Source organism: Cervus canadensis, chromosome 3 (assembly GCF_019320065.1).
Source record: "Cervus canadensis isolate Bull #8, Minnesota chromosome 3, ASM1932006v1, whole genome shotgun sequence".
In the NCBI taxonomy this organism is placed as follows: domain Eukaryota; kingdom Metazoa; phylum Chordata; class Mammalia; order Artiodactyla; family Cervidae; genus Cervus; species Cervus canadensis.
Genome location: NC_057388.1, coordinates 9,815,166 through 9,837,621, shown reverse-complemented (window position 1 = coordinate 9,837,621; position 22,456 = coordinate 9,815,166). Strand labels below are relative to the sequence as shown.

At 39.8% G+C, this 22,456-nt stretch overlaps 1 protein-coding gene across 1 annotated transcript in view; it reads left to right on the top strand.

Moving 5' to 3' along the window:
- The first annotated feature begins 3,723 nt into the window (after positions 1 to 3,723).
- The window catches only part of CALCR (calcitonin receptor), a 109,938-nt gene continuing 91,205 nt past the window's right edge, over positions 3,724 to 22,456 (top strand). The window contains exons 1-2 of the mRNA XM_043462604.1: positions 3,724 to 3,765; positions 3,951 to 4,177. Of these exons, the coding sequence (XP_043318539.1) occupies positions 4,148 to 4,177 (30 nt within the window). The 5' untranslated portion in view covers positions 3,724 to 3,765; positions 3,951 to 4,147. The remainder of the gene's footprint in view (positions 3,766 to 3,950; positions 4,178 to 22,456) is intronic.

Below are 22,456 nucleotides of genomic sequence, written 5' to 3'. Positions count from 1 at the left end.
AAAGGATAATTACCAGCTGTTGTCTATTTGGAAGGAGCCTAAAAGAGGAAGAAACAGACATCCTCAAATAGATTGTGGGTTCCTTGAGGGTAAGGGCTACGTATCATATTTTGGGGGGTTCCCCTATGGGTAGATAGATAGGCCAGGGTGTCATGACATAAGGTAATATTGAATATGCAGTGAATTGTGTGTTGAGGGATTGGGTTGTATTTCAAGGTAAGGAAAAATTTGTTGTTTGGGGTGTTAAACTAGGAATTGGGTTCCTGAAAGAGGCCAGAAAACTTTTCTCTACATTTCTTTTCAAAAGAGAATAAACTCAAATGCAGCTATCCTGATAAGTGATTTTTCTTCCAAATATAACAAAATGCATACATTTTTATATGCATGACTTTTCTCAGTCCCTCCAAAATGTGACCTTCCCTTACATAATCATATTTAACAAGAACAAGCTTTAGTAGAGTTAGTTGTTAATAAAAGGCAATCTTCCTTTCACTCACAGCAATTCAAAAATTTCATGATTTTATGGAAAAGTCAGTGGAGTCTAAAACCATAAATGGCATTAAAGTGATACAGCCAGAATCCTGGTTTTGCGGAAGAGAAACCTTGTTCTGAAGACACAAGGTTGAGAGGTCACTCGGCTCTATCTTTTTTTAAAAAAGAGGAAAGGGGACAGAAAGAAAGGGGCAAAGTCTTGTAAAGACAGAGAATTTAAAAGTCACAAGCAGTCAGAGAAAACTTCAGAAATGGTTATGACATTTCAAGGTGCTTATTTCTTGACTGCCCCTTTGATGAACTAATTTTATTTGAAGGCTTATTTGCAAATATAAGATATTCCATTTGAAGTGTGGCTTATTATAAACAAGTATCAAGATATTTTTGCTTGTGAGAAAAAGAAATATACTTTACTTTGTATCTCAGTACACACACAGAGACACAAGTTTCTTGCTCACACCTGTCACAGAGATGAACTCTGTATTTTCTATTCCACTTCATTTTTAAAATGTAGCTTGTGCCTCCTAAATTGGTTTCAGAACCCTGTAACAGCCTCATGGTATTTTTAAAAACATTGCCGAGTCCCCTTATTAGACCATCCGCAGGTTAACACCCACCCTCCAAGGGTCTACAACACTGTATCTACTTTAGGAAATATTTTGACAGTGTTCGGACAGCAACAGAGTTAAATCTCTGTAAACGCCAAGTGCTTCTAACAGGTGCAACCCCTTTTGGCGCTCAATAAATGTCTGTGTCCGATGCTCAATTTTATCCTCTTGAGAGGCCAGAGAGCCTCATCCTTGACCCCACTTCCCCTTCCCTGAAATTTACCTACAGAGAACTCTTTTTCCTCCAATATTGTCTCTAATTACAATCAGCACCTGAATTCATCTGGGTTCCTTATGTTTATACCACACCCAGCTGGACTTATTTTATAAAACACTCATGCCACTTCCTAATTCTTAGACTTCTGTTTTGTCTCTCTAAGTTACAGTTAAGGGTCTCACACACCTTTGGTAGCATTATGGAACCAAGCCCCATCCCGCTCAGAATACCAGTTGCCAATCGGAGATAATGGATGCCCGAGGATAAACCTACAACAGAAGAATCTCCCTGTGCCTGCTTGATAACACTATGCTGAGGACAGCAACACCCTCCACTTAGCAAAACCTCTTCCTGATTCAATGTTGTTGCCACGATTTGGGCTACCATAGGGAAATGCTCAGTGCTTGGCCCCCAGAAGCTGAGCATAGGGGATGCTCAGACAACTTTAATAATTTTCTGCTTGTTTGCACTGGCAAAGGTGTGTGTAAGAGGTGTGTCAAAGGAGGGCATGGTCAGGTAGGTGTTGGCTGGTCAGCCCCAGATGATTAGCAAGGGGCTATTGAACCCAGGAAAAAGTCAAAGCACAGAGGGAATATTCATATCTACATCCAGAAATCAGATTTCTTGTACAGGTCTTATTTGTATTAGTGTGTGTGTGTGTGTGTGTGTGTGTGTGTGTGCCTTTGCAAGATTCCTCTCCCAATGGTCCAGCTACCTTTCCTAGTTGTATTTTTTACTGGTAAATACATCATTCCCACTTAGATCCTCAGAATGAAGGGACTGTGGGATAGTCCCCTGCACTGGGGTGGTGCTGTAGGGTTTGAATGCATGGTGAGTCACACACAGCCCTCTGGGTCACCAGACTGGGGGTGGCAGCAAAGTGGGGTGGGTTATGGAGGGGAGAAGGAGCCTGGAGAAACAAAACCTCTAGTAAGGTCTGCCTTACCCCTAATAAACCCATCTGTCCCTGGACAATCTCTTCCCCCTGAAAAACCCCTAATCACATGAATTTGGGGCGCGCGAAGTCCCCCCAGGGTGGGAAATGGGAGTTCAAAATAGGACAGAAGCACACGCACCTTTTACCTGGAGTGTAATCTCTCCAGGGAAGGGATGAGAGGACAGATGCGTGCAGGTTGCAGTCCCACTCACAGGGCACCTCTGCCGCCTGAGTGCTTGGGAGAAACTCGGACTGTGCCGGCAAGTGTGCTGTGCTGCCGGCTGGCTTCCTTCCCGTCCTATTTGGTCGCTGTTGCCGTTAGTTCTTTTGCTGAGTGCGGTAATGTTGGTAACCTGGACGGTCCACGGCCACCTCGAAGTCCCGGGACACGGCGAGATGTTGCTTTCTTAGCCCAAAGTCCCTTGAACAGAGTTAGGGGGGAAGAAAAGTATCCACGGCTCCCTTGCTCTATCCGGCGGTGGGCTAAAGGATGTTGAGGGCTGTGCGTCCTTGGAACCAACTTGCCCACCTCCCAGAGCGCTCCCGCCAGCTGGAGTAGTGCCCTGCCTGGAATCGGGTTGTCCCAGGCTCTTCCTCGCATCAGAGGCTTTGGGGGTGGCGGGGGGGTGCGGGGGGGAGAGGCACTGGAGACCCCGGTCTTCCTCACTTCCTCACTCGGGGTAAGCCACTGTGCCCACCAGCAGCCCCCCACGTGAAGGGCGCTGCTCCTCGAATCCAGCCTGCGCTTCCGCTCTGCACAGCTGCCCCAGTCTGAACGCTCTGCCAGCACTTTCCGGACCCCCACGGCCCCCTCCTCATCCCAGCTCCTTCCCCGGCTTCCTCTCAGGACCCCAGTGCCTAGCCCACCGTCTCCCCACCCACCTCCATCTCACTTTCACCACCTCGCCCACTAGGGACCCTCTCTCCGCAGGCTCCCAGGTGGTGCTGTCCCCCGAGCAGTGGCTGAAGGAGCTTGGGGGGGCGGGGGGGCACGATCTCTAGGGGTGGGTTCTTTTGGAAACTCGCCCCTGCGGAATTGGCATCCTCTGGGGGAGGGGGACAAGGCTCCCAAAAAGCTACCTCCGTCCCCCAGCCCAGACTGTCGCCCCCTCCCCAGGGTCTAACTCGGGTCGCTCTCAGGCTCCTCGTGTTTACGCCGCCTTTCACTCCGGGGGGGGCTCGTGGGGTGAGCCCCCCGCCGGGACTCCAGCCAGGCAGCCGCGGCGGGCCCAGCCCCACTCGCGGACCAGGGGGCAGGGGGCTGTTGCGGAGGCGCTCGGAGCTCTCCTGCTCCCCCTCCCTCTCCGGGGACAGGAGCGGGCTGGCGGGGGCGGAAGGCTTCGGGGACAGGGGGGGCTGGCGCTCATCAATTCCGCCGCCACCTCTGCTTCCACGGGGGGGTGGAGGGGGACGTGGAGGCGGGCCGGTAGGGCGGGGGAGCGGGCAGGAGAAGACTTAAGTCGGGAGAAGTTTGCGCCCAGCTCACTGCTGGAAGGGAAGGCGCCGGGAAGGTGAGCCTCCTGGACTTTGGGGAGGTTGGACTCAAGCGTGGGGATAAGGCAGTTTGCCTCTTAGCCTATAATACAAGCTGGGGTTAGGGATAAACTCTCACTTAGAGCAGAATTAAAGTGTCAGGAAATCAGGAGGGGGACAAGGCAGAGAGCGCTCCGGACTAACGTAGTTTTCTCTCCACTAGGACGGCCAGCCCCCCAGGCTCTGGGTGGGCTGCGCCGCGCCGCTCTCGGACCTTCCTGGGTTGGAGAGGTGCGCACCGTCCGCACCGCACCCAGCGGCGGCCGGCCGTCTCCTGCTCAGGAGATGCTCGCCGGAGCCTGAGTTCCTGAGCCTCTGGAGCGACCACCTGCGAACGCCCTTGGCTTCTACTGCGCCACCATGGAGGGCAACTCAGAGAAAATACTCCAGGTAAGGAGGGTCTTGGAATGAGAGGGATTTATTCCAAGCTCTGGGATGTTCCGGGGTATGGTGGAGATGCACTAGGTCTCTTGGGTTTTGATTGCAAAACCGCAGTTTGATTGTGATGTTTGAGGGTCTGATTAGGGTCGGCTTAGTCTCAGCCGCCTCTCCTTACTCTTGATTAAAGGAAAGCTAGCTGTCCTGGGAAGGTGCTGAAACTCAGGGTGTCATGTTGAAGAGTCCTCTGATTGTGAGTTTTACTCTGCTGTTAATATCAATTTCCCTTAAAAGTTTCATTCTTCAGCTTCCTGAGTCTGAAAATTACCCAATGAGGGGCTGAACGCTGTGGATTTTTCCTCAGAGATGTTTATTAACTAACAAACAGATGATACGGCATCTACGTGATGTGTCTTGGTTGTTCTCGATATTGGTAATGAGCCCGGTAGTCAATGGCATTACTTGTTAAGTCATGTTTTACAGAGAATTATTTTCAACAATCATTTATGCATAGCTGCCATTCTTCACACCTATTAGGAAAAATATGTTGTGTGCACAGTTTCCAAAAGGGTACTCTTTTTTTCATGACGCTCTTTCCAAGGCTGGGTGAAAAACTTCGAGAAAAGCTCTAACATATTAGTTCTGTCTTCCTGAAACATTCATCCTTGTGGCCCAAGGAAATCCAGTCAAAGTCAAAAATTAACAATCCAGTTAGATTTCTAACCCATTATTCAGGCTATATTTTGCAGAACTGTCTAAGAAAATTTCCATCTGAAAGCTTTAACCTAATATTACACAGTACATGCAAGACTAGAAGGCAGGGTTTCATCGCTGATCTTCAGGAGACCCTGACTGCCGTAGTTAACCTGAACCAAATCATCTATTCAAGGTTATTTGTTGCATTATTGGGTGATGGAAAGTGAAATGCTCAAAATAAACCAAAGTGTGGCCACACAGTTTCTGAAACTAATCTTTAGAAAGCAGAGTGTCCAAGTTTGAGTGTATCTTAAATGGTAATAGAAAAACAAATAGTCCATATATTTGGGCAACCTTCACTTACCATTAGAGACAATGGTAGGAATGTTATAGTGTTGTGGGATTTTAGTGGTTTTCGTGTTGTAGGAATGGTTTTAGTGTTGTGGGATTTATAAAGTATCATTTGTAATAGCATGTTGGTAGCCTACTCCGTGTCCAGTTGGAACCCGGCTTTAAAAGGTCAAAATTGCTGCTTTTCTACACTGGCACTATGAGAGGGTCTAAGGTGATTAGCTTTGCAAAACAGCTTTGCAGGTGAAGTCAGTATTCTCAGTGGGCACTCATTTCTACTCGGTGTTTTAACTTAGGTCAAAACATCCATCGGTCGGGATTTGCTTTGGTTCCATGCCTCTCATCTGCAGTTAATTTCAGAAACTATAGCCACAAGAATAATAGTCAGTCCTTGTAAAGTACTCTAAGGTTATTTATTGACCATACCGACATACCCAATATGGTAAACATGAAATCCTTATTATAACTTATTCATAAGAACACATAAATAATCTTAGAGTTGTTTTGTTTCATGATGCTCGGAGTCGAAGAAAACTCTCTTCTTGGTGAACTTCTCAGATACTTTCAATGTTGACATGAATGAAAATATTATCTACTGCTGGTTTTTATTAGAATAAAAATGAAATGGAAATAAGAGACTGGTGATGTTTTCAATGATAACCTAAACCAGTGTTCTCAACTCAGGCTGCAAATTAGAATCAATGCGAGAACTTTCAAAAAAAAAAAAAAGGATGCCCAGACATACCTCAAACTAAATAAATCAGATTATCTGATGAGGGGGTTTACATTGTGATGGCTTCTTTAATGTGATTGTAATCTGCAGCCGTGGTTGGGAACCACTGACTGAGGCAGTTCCCGTCGGCTTTGGTAGAGTCGGGTGATGTCGGAGAGTCTTGGAACATAAATGCCATATGTTCTATTGTGGGTCTAATTTTATTTTTAATATTTATAACCTGATAGCCCAAATAGAAGAAATATATTTCCCCCCCTTGATCGTAGATGTTTAAACCATAATGGTTTCTGGTAAAAAAAAAATATATATATACATATATATTTATATACATATATATAATTATATACACGTATAATATGTATATATATGTATATATATACACATAAAATGTATATATGTATATATACATATAAAATTTATATAAAATATGTATATATTCATATACATATATAATTTTTTTTCCCTGAAAAACAAGCTATTGAGTCTGAAGCTTATCTGACTGTCCAGAAAATGGTTTAATAAATTACCTCTAGCTTTAAGAGCTATTGAAAACAATGTTTTACCAAATACAGAATTTGATCTTATTTTTGCTAAGATCTATATGATGTATAATATGCAAATAAGTACCCTTTTGAAGGCCGAAAAGAAGAAAATAGTACCATGTTTTTCGGCACACCAAATAGCATAGCCCAGGTGCCGACTATAGTATTTTCATGTAAATTATTTTCTTTAAAGCTTACAATAGCCTTATGAGGTACCAGCTTTTCTTTTGATTTTACCTATAAGGAAATTGAGGAAATTAACCCATTAGGTTAATGAACTTGTTCAAAGCCACAGAGTAAATCTAATATGTGTTTGAACCCTGGTCGTCTTCTTCTAAATTCAATGCTGTTATAAAATATAGTTAATACACATATTTATATATGTACATCTATTTAATTTAAAGACAGCATTTTTCACAAAGCAGTATTAATTAAGAACACAGATTCTGACAGGGCTCTCCTTGAGTTTCATGCCTGACTCTACCATCTTCTAGAAGAAGCTGTATGGTTTGGGACAAATTATATAACCTTTGTGCATCTTAATTCTCTTCATGAAATCAGGTTTTTCTAATGAGAATTCAATGAATTAATGTTTGTAAATCACTTTGAGTAGGTGCCTGGTACATAGTAGGTTCTATGTAAGTGCTATATTTTTTAAATGTCATTTATTCAAAAAGTATTTGTGATTATTTATGATATTCCAAGCATTCCATTAAGCCTGAAGTTACATAGACAAATAATGACCTGTCCTCAAGGTCAATAGAGAATGACCAATACATATGTAATATTCCACTCAGGTATGAGATTTTATTCAACTTTAATTATAATTAAAAGCATTATTTTATGTGACCACTCTGTGCTTTTCAATACTGATATGATCTTATAGAGGTCTATGTAATGAGTATTACAAAACAAATTACAAATGAGCATTACAAACCAAGTGATAATATTTCATGTTGTCACCATGGTATTAACTTGTTTTCAATTCTATCAAAACACAGAAAATAATATTAATTTATGTTTCTGGCTTCACTTTATGAGTGTAGAAAACTAGTAATATGGAAAAATGTTAAGTTTTTATAATTTTATTTTAGAAATGAAGAATCGAGAGGGAAAGAATTGATAGAAAATGGCATCAGAATCTATTTCTCAATATTTGCAAGTGCAGTTTTCTTGAATTGTTTTTCCAAAAAGGGTGTTGTCTGTTTGGAATGTAGTTCAGTGCTTTTTTTCTTTAAAAAAAAAAATTTTTTTTTTACGTTCAGAAGAGTGGATCAAGGAGTGCAGTTAAAGGTGTCTAATACCCAGCCAGCCAGCCGGCTCTGCAAGACCATTTCTCATGGAAGCTGACTGTGCTTCTCCCACTGTGCCTTCGGCTCCATGCCCTTGACCCGCACTGCTGGATACCCCCAGGGTTCCTCTGGGTACCTGAAGTATAAGATTATGTCTTTGTTCAAATGAAAAACCTCTTTATTAAAAGTAGCATATGAATTGGTATTCTCTGTAGAGGAATAATACAAATACTCTAAACCCAAGGAGCTGTTTCTCAAAGAAATAAATTCCGGGCTCCATGAAATATTTTCTGCTTTTGTAATCAGTATTTAACCATTCTATTTCATTAAAATTTCTGTTTGCAAATGTGTATCTTGCTTCTGTCTTATCAAGTCTCAAGGCTACTCCAGATTTTTCTCATGGAGGCTGCATTTTTCTTCTACGTAGTTTCACTGCCACCCCTCTCATTTAAGCTTTTTTAATTACCTTTAACAAAATACTTAAATGTTCCCCTAATATTCAGCCCCGTTTAGTCTCTCTGTAATGCATTCAGTGTTATACAACACAGTCAGACTTGTTTTCTAAGCTCCCATTTTGTCACCCCGTATTCGTAATTATTCAGCAATTGCCCTGGGAGCCTAAGACTTAGAACCACCCTTCAGCCTAGCATTGAAGAGCAGCTTTCATGATGAGATCTCATTTTATCTTTCCTATCTAAGCCAAGTAGAAAACCTCAACAGCTTCCTAATTCCAGTTCCAAAGCCATAGTGATGCCACAAAAATTGAACCCAGGCTCTCCTTCATTTTCAGCCCTTATGAAAATGAGCCCTTATGAAAATTTTCAGCGGGCAATCTGAATTGATATTCTATTGCCTTAGATTGGGGTATGGGTGGGAGGGGGCCCTTTACATTCATGGTTTAGTTGCAGAGCTGCTTTACTCCGGTTTTATTTTTTTCCTGCAGCCCCATCCCCAATCCCTGCCTTTTATTTGTCTGGTAGTTTAGAATTTGGCGTTTCAAATATCACCTTCCCCTGTCCTTCAAAACATATTCAACATTCCCCAGTAACACGTCTAACAAATTACCATCCTCATAGCTTTGTTCATATTTAAAAACTCAATAAATGTTTCCTAAATGCCCATTGCCGTCCTAGTCCGGGCATATTGTGACAAATTACAGTTCCTGGCTTCACGGGGGACTGGAAGCGTCAGCCAACCCAACAATCACGGACCTGTGGGGTAAGTACTCCGAGAGAGACACGCCAGTGAGCACTACCGAGGGAGGAACAGCACGGAGCGGGACACCGTGGAAGCGTTCCAAGGGTGGTGACCCGAAATGGGGACGTGATTCAGCATTTAAGTGACAAATCAATGAGCCAGATAAGCAGGGGAAGAGATGAGCTGTGTTATAGCCAGGACACCAGACGGTGAAAAGCCCTGCAGGCTTGAACTAACATGGTGATTTGGAGCAGCCACAGGTATCCAGAGGCACCCAGGAGGTATCCTGCGATGCAGGACACAGAGGCGAAGGCCTCGGGGAGAAGCACCTACAGCTCCGACGAGGTCTAGTCTTGCCGAGCCAGCCCGGTATTACAGCAGGACGGAATCTGCCTTCCTTTTAATTCGTATCCATCCGCCTTCCATTCTAATACTCTTCCTATCTTTCAGCCAGGCTGATGTGTCAAAATGGCAGATCTGATTATTTAAACGTCCTCCTTTAGCTCTTTCAAGGGTCCCCATTGTCCTCATGACGAAATGCAAACCGTTCAGCACAGCGGCATGCAAGCCTCTTGTGACCCATACCCTGCCGACCTTGCCAGGACTAATCAAAATACCCTACTGCAGTAACAGAGAGGAGAAACAATTAAAGAGTCACCTTGGTGGAGATAGAAAACAAAAAGGGGAAAAAAAAAAAACAAAACAGGTGCTTACAGCGGTCTGCGAGGGTAGTTGATGAATGATAGAAATGTGAACTAGGAAAGATGAGGGAAAGGAACGATTGTGTGAGCAATTCCAAGTTTCTTTCACAGATAATAGGAGAGATGCATGTCCTTCACATAGGACAAGTAATAATTTGGGAAAGGCAGATAAAGAATTTAATTAGGAATGTGATGCATTTGGCTTATCCAAGTGGCAATGTCCAATAGAAGTAGATACAGAAATGGATTTCAAGAGAGAATTTTGTACCAGAGGTACAGGTTTGGGAGACAATCATGTATCTATTCCAGCTGATGGTGTAGGAATGGAGGATATAGCCTATAGAGAGGTAAAAAAAAAAAAAAAAAAGAGTCAAAAATGAAGGGACCAAAGGAAGCAGAAAAATAAGAACATCTAAGACAGAACATTCGAGAAAGCCAATTTTTTAAGGGTCAGTGGAAAATGAGCCTGCAATAAAGATAGAGATGAAAGGTTAGATGAAAGGAAGTAACACAAGAAAATGTCCTATTAGGGAAGCCAGAGGATAAAGTGGGCAGGCACCTAGACTCAATGTTGCAAGTAAGTCAAATGGGATAAGGATTGAGAGATTGCAACTGGATTTAACTAAGAAGGAGAAGTGAGGAAATGCAAGCATTGAGTGTACACGACAATTTCAATCAGTTTGATATACACTCCTTACTTTATCTCCCCTTTTTGAAATCTTAACAATTCCCTATAGCTTAACTTAAATACTGCTTCTTTTTTAAGTCTTTCCAGTGGTCAATTCCCCTGCTCCCAAACAAGATATAATATCACACCCTGTGATATCTCTTTCCTTGGGGCTTCCAGAGGTAGCATGCATGCACACCTGTGTGTGTGTGCCTCTGTGTATATAAAGTATTCTTCCCTTTTGTCATTCATTCATTGAAATAAACTCTTAATCTCTTTGATATAACAGTGTATTGGGGGAAAATATGAGTTTTATAAATCCCCTCCCTGCAAAGATTGCAATTTAGAAATACCCACCTTTCAGCACCCAAATGTCTCCCAGAATATTTGTGTACTTAGAAACTGCACATGTGAACTATACAAGTGAAAGATGCCAATTTTGGATCACAAAGTATACCATTTAATATTTGTTTTATGGCATTTTATTCTCCATTTTCTGTTGTGGATATCTGGGTTTTTTTTTCTTATTTCCCTACTATATTGAAAACGACAGTCACATATTTATCCCATATCCAGCACACACAAGAGACCATCTCTTCTCTTCCTGAAATGGGTTAAATTTACCTAAACATGGTCATGCTTTTTTTCCCCCTGTAATTATTTTTGTTACACTGAGGCTTAAATTTTTCTTCTTTTATGGTATCAGCTCAATATTGCTACAGATTTCAGCCCCTTCTGTCTAAAATCAATAATCCATTCACATCTCAAAGCTTCTTACACCCACACTCTTATTTCCGGATTGAGTCGGTGTTGACTGGAAGAGCTAACTCTGTTTTCTTCATTGAGCATTTAAAACAGAACTTACCTATTCACAGCACAGCATTTTGTTTAGGCATGCAGAAGCATTTCCCATCCGCCTCTTTACACTTTCTTAATCACAAAGTAGATTCTTCTACTTCTCCCATGCTTCTTGCACTAGGCGGAAGCTACTTAAGTAGTATTTATTTTCTGTAGAAAAGGGAAAAAATAGAACTGACCTCTCTTATGTTACCAGTATGGACTGGCATCCTGGGAGCAATTAATTCTCAACTGTTTGAATAACTGATCATCAGCAAGTTAATACCTTTTACATGTTAGGAATATAAATAAAATAATTATGAAGCAGCTATAATTCACTGAAGTCCTACTGTGCTGGAGAGAGTGATGTGCAGTCACTTCTCAAGACAGTCCTATGGAAGATTCTCGATCCCACTCCACAGGTGAGGAAGCAGGGACACAGAAAGCCAGTGAGGCTCACCAAACTTCTCGGAAGCGGCAGAGCTGGAACTCAAACCTGTTTGCCTAATGCCAAAAGATTGGTTTATTTCACAACTGCAGTCAAATGACATTTTGATGACAACTTAGACATCTTTTATTAGAATTGTATATATGAATTGTCTTGAATGATCAGAGCCTTTAATAATCAGTGGAATGGGGAGCTCCTCTCCGTGGACATTTAAGTCAATCTCTCTGGAGCTGTCAAGCTCAGTTTTCGCACCCCCTAGGGTTTCAGGAACTACGCCTCTCTCAATAACCAACACCCAAGAATTTGGACACATTAGCCTGTGCTCCTGAGCCTCCCCTGGTTCACGCCATATGCCAAGTGGGCATTCTAGGTAGTTATGTACACATGCAGGAATTTCCCGCACAGCAGTGAAAAAGTGAAATGTGACATTAGTTCTTCTAGGATTTTAGGCTTTTACATCTGACCCAGCCTATTTCTATGAACTAACCAAATTAATTTATTGTAAACAAATATGAATTTGGTGTCAGCTGACTATGAAAACTGTATTTATCCCTTTCTGGAGCCCAAAAGTAATAGCACTTACCCCAGGACTAGACTAAGAAAAAATTATCACTTTGATGATAATAATTTTTAAAGGAAAGTTCTGCCATTTTTTAGAAGTTTCCTCTCTGGTGGGTTTTCATAAAGTCAACTTGGGCAACAAGGGGAAAAAGGACAGGTGAAGTACACTGCTGCCAAATTTAAATTTCAAATGGACTCGACTCATACATTAATTAACCCAAACTTCAGCATAATTATTTGTTGCTAACCTTAAGTCTGACAGACAGAATTCTTACAAGCAGGAGAGTGTAGAAAATGTCAGTGTTTATGGACATTGAGGTGGGATCTCTTCAGCCCAAGATTCAGAGACTTTCACAGCACAGAGAGCACAATAATGCAAATTGCTTTAACACCTCATTCCCTGGACCCACCACAGGGCTAAAAGGTCAGGACAATATTAGAACACTTTTTCATCCCTAACATCATATAGACTGCAAAGATGGCATTAAGGCAAAAGAAAAAATCCCAGCAAAGTGGTGAGTGATCACTGTTGCTCAAGGGCCAATTCAGAAACCATGAGACTTTACAGGCTTGCTTCTTTTCCCCATTCAAAGCAAGAATGACTTTATTGCCTCCAATGAGGAAAACGTACATCTTGCAAATTAGATATATCATTTTAGTGAATAGAAGGTCAATGAGAAACTTGGCCTTTCTTCTTAGCTACTGAAATGTTAATAATTGGGGCAGAATTGAGTAGTGGCAACTTGGAGTCAGCATATATCAACAATGGAAGTTGTCTCTCTCAGCTGCATTTTAATTTGTGAAAAGGCACTCCTAGTATCTGAGGTGATGTGATACATTTCCTCGGTAGCTAATATTTTATCCATAGTTTTGATGTGGAGTCGAATGCTTTTACTAAAGAGCAGACTGAGGCAGAGATGGCGCAATTCCCCACCCGTAGATGACAGTGCTGCCCGGTAAACTCCAGCCTTCTGACTCCAAGTCCAGTGCTCTCCCTGAAGAGTCTGCAAAGGGGCAGGGAGTCATGAACATTTGCAGGCAAATATTTGCATGAATGTATAGAGATGACCACATGGAGAGTTAAACACATGAATAAGAACGGCCCTGGCTACATTCCATAAGAGGCCCAGCCTGTCTCTGGAGGCCCCTCCCTTCCCTTAGTTTCCCAAAGCCCTACCACTCATGGGGTTCCTCATTATTCCAGAAACCTGCTCTCCTAAGAAAGAGCCCCACTGCTTGTCTTTCCAGTCTCCCCCTCAACCACCTTTTGCCCCCACCCCCAAATCAATTGCTTTTCTTTTACCCTATTCCTACAAACCCTGCCATCTGCAGATGATCTAGTAGTGGCATAAACCCTTCCTCTCTTCAAGAAAAAAACAATTGTGTTATCAATGATTCAGGAGGCAATTCTTGAACCTGGCATTCACTGACACGTGGTAGTTGACAAAATCGGTTTGGATCTTTAGTATGAAATTTGCAGCTTGAGGCTACACTTGAGCATATTCAAGGCTTCGAAGCCCCATTTGCCCTGTATCCTCCACGGGCAGTGTAACCAACCAGGGTCAGCCCTTGCAGGGAGCACTCCACTGGCTCCTGGCTGGCCTGCTCACTAGGCCTTGCACCCCTCCCCTACATAGTCTCTGCTCAGCTCCTGAAGTGAACTCCTAACGTGGAAATCAGAGCAGGTTTCCCCCTGTGCATCATCGTGAAGGGCTTCCCACCACATCTGCGCCCTTGCTGCCCTACCCTTGGTCGTGGCCTCTAGCGCTCTGTGACCTGGCTGTCCCAGCCTCGTTGCTCCCATCTCATTTACCTGGACCTCTGTCTGCCACACTCATCTCAATCCATTCACCGGAGCACAACACATCTTTTTCCTCTGCACACCCTTCACAGGAGCTCTTCCCTCCGTCTGGGATGCTCCTTCACTTATTTTCATGGATCTGGCTGCTTCCCTTACTTCAAACCTTAGCTTAAATGTCACTCCCTCAAAGAGGTTCACCACAGTCAATCACGCTTTCTAAAGTGTGTTGCCCTGTTCATCTCTCTCTCAGCTCTGTGATTATTTCCTAACAGTTAGTGCAGTTCACAATCATTTTATTTTCCGTTCCTGTCTCTTTTTTATCACCTTCATTAGAATATAAAGCCCATCGGATCTGTCCTGTTGATTCTTTTTATTTACAGCACGCGATTAATATCTATTTAACAAATGAAGGTATATATTCATTTAATCTTGTCCTCACAGCATTTCTCAATTTACACAGCCACAAGACCCTTTTGTGATACACCAGTTCTTAATACCCTGCTGAAAATCTTTGGGAAATATGGCTTTTCAGAAAGTTAAGATAATAACAGGAACTTTAAGTACTGATGCAAGGGTGGCTTGGGGCAGGTGGTCCTTTTTGATCATTTTCAAATTTCCTCTTAGATGCAGCTGTTCACAGTGGGATTGACCATATGATGTCATATTCATGAGTCTAAACGGGTCTGGTACCTGCTGAGACAGAACCATATCCAGGCTTGTAAGAGCTAATTTTAGTCTGTATCACTTTGTAGGATATGTGTTTTCTTAAAAAAATCTAATCATTTTTATAAATATTCATAATTATATCTTCTGTTCACAGCCTTGGTTGAATCTGTAATTTTTACCAACCAAGATTATCACCTATCTGCTTTGCTGCCTATATATAAAGACAGGCATTTCTAAGTAAAATACTGAAGAACTTTCCATGAATTATTTGGTTCAAATAGGATTTTTCAATAAGCATTTCAAGCTGCAATATGCAAAACTAGCTGAAAAAAAGGCATTCTGTCACAATAACCAACTTGTACATGGTAGGTTCTTAGGAATTAAGTGTTGGTGTTGTGACTGACAGAAACAAAGCCAAATGTGAAACTTTGACCAATATCTGATTCACAACAAAGTGTGCAATTTTTCATTTTCAGGAAAAGTATGTATTAAAAATTTTCAAAGAAGCTTGGTTATAAAATAGATTTATTGAAATATTTCAATAATGATAATAGCATCTAATAATTACATAGCACTTACTATGGGCCAGTAATGTTCTAAGCCTTTTATAGACATTAATATATTTAATCTTCATAGCAGCACTCTCAGGTAGGTACAATTATTATCCCCTTTGCACAATAAGGAGACGGAAGCACAAAGAGGTAAGTTACTTATGGAAGAACACACAGCCAACCCAGGACAGAACTGGAAAATGAAGGAGGTCTGGCTTCAGAGAGTAAGTAAATCCTAAGAGAAAGATGTGTTTATTATACATTTATGTTAAAAGCTTAACAGTCAAAGTGTTGTTATCATGATGTAAAATGTCAACACGACATTATGAACAACTATACTTCAATAAAATAAATTTAATAATGTAAAATGTCTTTCACTTTTAAACTTTTTTCAACAGGGGGTCCGTGGATTCCTCTCTTTTTAGAAAATTAAAGCAGTTGGAGTGGTTTTCTTGATTTGTTCTAAATCTTAATCTCTCCAGATGTCATAGTATGCACCCAAGGGGATAGTATTCCACTGTGGTTTATAAGAAGGGGAAATTGTGCTTTGCCAAGCTGACATCTCATTCATAAAAAGCAGAGTCAAATGCAAGAACTTTGTTCTATTATTCTAAAGGTGCAATTTCTACTAAAAAACAAAAGCAAAATTTTGTCTTGGCAAAACATAGTTTTAAATAGAATTTCAAAACCATATCTTGATTACTTACATGAAAATTAGTCAGAAACTCATGCTATATAGGGTTTTAATGATGTGGAGGGAAAAAAGATTGTTCTAAAAATGGCAAGTACAAATACATTGAATTTTAATCAGTTTAAAAATGGTCAAGTTTCCTATTCACTCACTTGAAGATGATAAACTTTCCAAGATCTATTTTGGAGCATGGCAGCACTTTTCCATGTGTTGTAAATGGTCTTATTTCCCTGTGAGATGACTACTTTGGCACTCTGTGTCCTTGTGTAGGGGGTGGGGAATCTGTTCAGATAGCCAAAGGAAAATCTGTGTGTATTTCCATGTTCAAGTTGCTCAGCCTTTTGCAAGTGATTTTTATTTACCATCGCTGATACGTTTTTAGTTTATTTACCATATCTGCAGTTATTTTCCTTTCTAATATCAATTTTAGCTCTTTTGTTTACTGGTTTTTAATTTTTCACATATTCTATTATGTGATATGTTTCAATCTAAAGCGTTTTTTCCCCCTCCACTGTTATGGTTCATTTTAAGAATAATGAAAGAAAGAATGGAAAACGTGGGTTTCTGGGGTATTTCACAGAATATTGATCTAGAACCTAACTGCTTCACATTAGCCTATCCAGTTTCACTGTGAATCAGGTCATTTTTCTAGCAGTCAGGTTATCATTTTAGAGGCAAGGGAAATAAATGTACTATAAAGGAAGAAGGTTTAATCCTCCAAAGTTGTATGAAGTGTAATCACATTCATGGAGGGGGGGAAATGTATATACAACACAAGAAGAAGCAGTTTTAATTATTTTATTTCAATCTAGTTGGAAAAGAAAATCTACTCTTATTTTTTGTTGTATCAATTTGATTTGATGCTACATTCTAAGTACTCAAGAAAAATAAAAAGGTTCAGCATCATCTTTGCCCTTTATCAATCTCAAAATATTACCAAGTAATAGTTATATTACCCTCAGTTAACACAAAATATCCTCTGAGGACAGGGAAAAAAAAAGAAATCACTTGGTCTTTAACACAGAAACTTGTCTTGAATGCTGTTGAAGATTGATCAGTGTCTATAGCAGAACAGAGCACTTATCATCCTATTCTGTTTGGAACCTTCAGATAGGTAAATTAGTCTAATCAATTTAGCAGAAGTCCAAAGTCTCATAGACATTGCCTTGTAGAATTCATTTAATCCCAGCCTAAGTTCTTCTCTGCCAGAAAGCCAAAGAACAGTCTGGCTTACTAACTGAAGAAGAGCAGTCTGACTCTGATGATAACAGTTTGGAACTGAAAAGGGGACATTGAACCTTTCTTTGTTGATTTAACAAATTTTTCCCAGCCCCCTTCCAGTCTGTACCACCTCTTAGCATAACAAGGACAATGCTTTTAAGCCCTTCTTCGTATTTATTTAAATGCCTAGCTAAATGATTCAGAATAAAACCCCAAGTTTTAATAACACCAGGTTTTGACAATAAAAGTTGTCTCTCACCATCCATTTGTATGTGTGCCCGTTCCCAAATTTCATTCAGATTCTTAACACCTAGTTACATTCCTCTAAGTTAGTTCATGATCTGCTTGTGTGTTTGATGAATCTGCAAAAGAACGTAACACCTTTCGCTCAGGCCCCCTCTTCTCAGTCATTATCAATCTTCTAAAACAACCTTTTCCCCACTCCTTAGTATGCATCTTCTTACAGATAATTAGAGAAGATCTTAGAGGTCCTAACCCAGCCCCTTCATCATACAGATGAAGAAATAAAGGAAATATGACACCTCCAGTATCACATAGATATTTCCCTTTATCCTCTTAGTCAGATGTTTTGGGGGAACGGGAAAAAATAGCTGTTCTAGTTCCATACCATGGTGCATTGAACAATTTTTTAGATTTGGAGGTATGTATTAGAAAGAAAATAGGACATTCCCTATCAAGGAGAATTCTCCATCAGATCATAGCAGTATAAGCTGAATTTATCCTTCCTTTTGATCTCATCACTGTCCAGAATCTACAACTGCCAGATGCCACCCCACAATAAAGAAAAGAAAGGGTTGAGATCCAGACATAACCCCCATGATAATTAGCAGGTAGAAATGTGGGGAGCTAGATGGCACCTTGAGGGACCCCCTGAGTTGTCCAGGCTGATGGACATAAAAATAGACTTAGGCAGAAGAGAAAACAATCTTATCTGGTCTTACCATTATTCATTGTTTCCAAGCTGGAAAAAAAAATTTTTTTTTTAGTCTCGTGTCTTTTTTTCTTTCCTCTTCACAATACTTTTAAGCTGAGCTCCGAAATAGGTATTGCTGAGTTTTTAAGTGATAATCACGAATGTGTTTTGCTTTCAAGATTTTTCAGTGTGCTTGTTTGAATAACATTCAAAACTTTCCCAAGGCAATTTGCTGATAGAATTGCTTTCAGGTGCATTCAGGACCTTAAGGGACAAATAAATGGGACAGGTGAGTTTTTAGGCAGATGATGGAGGGATTGGAGTTTCAAGTATAACACCAAAGAGGGGCTTGGAGATGTCAAGGACCATCTGCCAACTGTGCATGCACTAGGGGAATATGGAAGGGAAATGCCACAAAAATATAGTAAGGACTACCATGTACTGGGCTTTTGATAAATGCCATTCTATGCACCAACAAGTATTGTCTCATTTAGGCTCCACAACAATCCTGCAAGCTAGCTATTTTTATTTCTATTTTACAGATAGGTAAACTGAAAATCAAAGAAGCTAAATAAATGAATAACAATAAAATAAATATAATTATAATTATTAATAATATGTTAATATATTAATTTAAAAACATTTTGGAGGGCTTACTATGTTGGCTCTTAAGTGAATTATCCCATTTAATACTCATAATAATCAAGGCGTTATTATTATACTCCTTTTACTTCCTGGGAATAATGAGCCTTAGAGACATAAGGAAAGATGATGTGACTGGAAGCAGAGGCAAGATTTAAATGCAAACAGCCAAACCACAGAACCATGGTAGAGCATCACAGCATCCTGTGCTATGAAAAGCAGAACATACTTTCTCACCCAGGTCTGTCTGCTGCTCAGTCATGATTTTTTCATGGGCCCTCATGGTCTTTAAATAGTAGCTCTCAAATTTCGTCTGATGACCCATGTGGATCCATGATGAGGTTTTACTGTCTGGCAGCAAAATTAAAAAGCTCAAAGAGCATGTCAAGAGTTTGTCCTACCACTAAGTGTGTTCATTTTAAAGGATTGTGCTTTGTTCTGAGATATATTCATCCCTTTCTGGAGCAAAAAAAAAAAAAAAAAATCCATTCTTTTTAATCTAATGATGATAACAGTTGATGACAGGTTTTTAAAAAGACTCTTTATTTAAAAATTATGAATTCATCAACCCTATGTCCCCTACCTCACATTGGAGACAATGGGAGAGGAATTGTACCTATTAATAAATTTTGAAATCAAGGCTCTTCTGAAAAAGAATGCTGCTAGGGATGCAGAGTGGTACAGAAAGCAAACTCTATAAAATTTCCCAAGATTAACCCTTATGCTAGTAAGTACCACTTTATAGTTTTTAAAAAAATTTCAAGGAAACAGGTTATACTTGAAAGAAAATAGTATCAGTGAATACACATATCTTTACATTATAGCCTTCTTCATATACAAAATGCCTAAGCCTTGGTTGAGTAGAGCACACAGCATCTAGGAAGCACATTCATATTCAGTATCTCATTTGATACCCACTCAACACGCTATGATGCTATACATGCTTTAAAGGATACAGCAGAATGTACTGCTTATTAACATTTTTTTGCCTCGCTTAGCTAACTCCACTTCCTTTAAAGAAGGAATTATTTCTATCTTAAAGAATTATTTACAGATTTACTATAAAGTAGGAAAAGTGTCAAGAATGACACAAGATGAACAGCAGTCAGTAACTGCTATCTATTTTTTAATTATTTTGATCCTCATTTTATAGAAAAGAAAACTTGAACTCAGGTTAAAATGTGCACTAAAGGAGTCCATTTAGTTTAGTAACAAAGCTGGGGCTTGAGCCTAGTTCTGTTCACAGCCCAAAGCTTCTCTTGGTTACCCCTCACCCACAATTTTTTGTGAACCCCAAACCTTCTTTCTGATATCCCACACCACAATTCCACTAATGACAAAACCCTGAGAAATCCCACTGATTTAAATGTGCCTCCATTATTCTGTAGATGTATGTTTTAGACTATGGTGTCCATATGGGCACAGTGCATAAGCTTATCAGTAGGAAAATCAGATGAAATGAAAATGATTGATTGCATATATCCATACAATAAAAACATTAAAACAAAGACAAGTGGGAATGGAAATTGTAAAGATCACCAGATGATAATAAAAAGTAAGATCTTGCAGGACATAAAGGGGGGAGTCACTGAAGGTCATCAGTTTCACGGGCAGATAAAATTTGAAAGTGGATCTGTGACTTTTATGTCTATAAAAAAAAAGACCTCATTATGTGACTAGTCCAGAACTAGCAGATCCATTTTTCTAAATTACAAACACTGATCATTAGTGTGTTGTTTATTTCTATTTAAATTACCTGAAAAGTAACTTTTCCCTAGAAGACAGCGTGGCTTTGATTGCCAATGGAAGATTAGAAAAAGTAGGCATTGCAATGATTCCTTACGAAGAAGCTTTGTTTCCATGATAATGCTAAAGAATAAGAAGTTTCTGTCTTTTTAAGAAAAAGGAGAAGTATGACATGTTTCAGTCCTCAGAGCACGTGAATGAGGAAGGAAAACCAATTCCTTTTCTTTCAGAGGGGTTTTCTCTTAATATAGCAGGCTCTAATTTAGAGTTCCATCTCTTGTTTTGATCTGGATCTTAAATAGCTGCTTCTAATATATTCAGGGACAAGTGTATAGGAATACACAATGTGTTGTGAGAATAAATATCTTGAACTTAAAGAACTTCAACAAATATTAAGCTTCATATCTTCCTGTGATGTGGGGTATAGTTGTGCAGCAGAGAGCTTGTCACAAAGTCAGCCGCCAGACAGGGATGATAACAAGGCTGGACCTCCAAAGGAAAGTTGTTCAAGAGACAGGGACCAGTGAGTGAGAGGATGAGAGAGAGAAAGATAACATTTGGGAATCTCAAGTATCAAAGGCACTGATTATGAAAAGGGCTTGAAAATATTTGTATTCAAAGGCCAACATATTTTCTAAAGATTAACTTTGCCCCATGAAAAATAAAGAGTACAAATATTCAAAATGTTTTTTTCAAGTGCCAGGTCTTTTGCCAGAAACTCTTCACTACACCTAAAGGTGAGAAGTGGTGGGGGTTGGTCACAGTATTTAGCTTTGGGCCTTGCAGATTTATTTCAGGTAATAAAAATATTTTAGACGAAGTAATCAAGCTGACCACTAAAGGTAAAAGTCCCAGGAAGTAGCTATTTTTCTTCCTGAAACAAATGGCAGAATAATATCCTTTTAAATAGTACAAATAATTAAACAGTTGTCAAACCTTGGTATACAAAGAAATAAAGATCCTACCGATAATGACAGCTTTGGAAACTATGACTGCTGACATGATAATTATATGAAAGACAGAAATTGCTTTATTTTTTCTAAAAATTGGATACAGGGCAGTAGTTATAAGGGTGTTTTTGTTTTATGTGTTCTATATTTGTTTGTTTTAACAATAAAAAAAATTTTAAGAAAAAGAAAAAATATGGATGTAAAAGAGACTTAGATTTAAATTTGTTTATTCAAACCACATGTATTAAGTGCTCACTCTGGACTAAGCATTGTTTTTGACAATTGAAATACAGTAATAAGAGAGACAAGGCCATGCTTCCCAGGAAGTATCCTAATGCAGAAGATGGGTGGTAAACAAGTAAATATAACCAAAAGATTAAAAGGAGTCAGGGTCTTGCCTTATCAAAGGTCAAAACATGTCATGAAATTGAAATAGCTAATATACCATGATATAAACACAGAAAAGCGTAAATAGATGAATGGAACTAGATAAAGAGGCCAGAAACACCTCGAAATTTAGCATATGATAACACTGGCATTTCAAATCAGTGGTAAAATGATGAGAAACTCAAAATGCATGTCTGCATTGTACTATACTCATAAATACTGATGCATTGCAGGTCTAAGTGTAAAAATTAAAACTGTAAATGTACTAGAAGGAATAAAATGTATTTGTTACTACCTAGGTGTTATAATTCTGAGCTTAACATAAAACACCCAAAAGGTTAGGAAATAAAAAGTCCAATTTTTAAAAAATAAGATTATAAATCCATGGAAGATGAACCACATGGCCAAATTTATTATAATAAGGCATTTAGCCACACTAACAATCAAGGAAAAACAGGTGATTTTAGTATTACTTGTCAAAATTACAAATGCTCGCCTGCTGTGGCCTAGCATTTCTGTTTATCATCTATAGAGAAGTGAGGGTCTTTCTGTATACATCCTTCAATACCTCTGTAATGTTCCTTGCAGTATTATTTGTAATTCTTCAAAAATGGATACTCCCTAGACACCAATCAGTAGGGGAATTGTTAAATGTATATGGCATAGGTGTATTATGC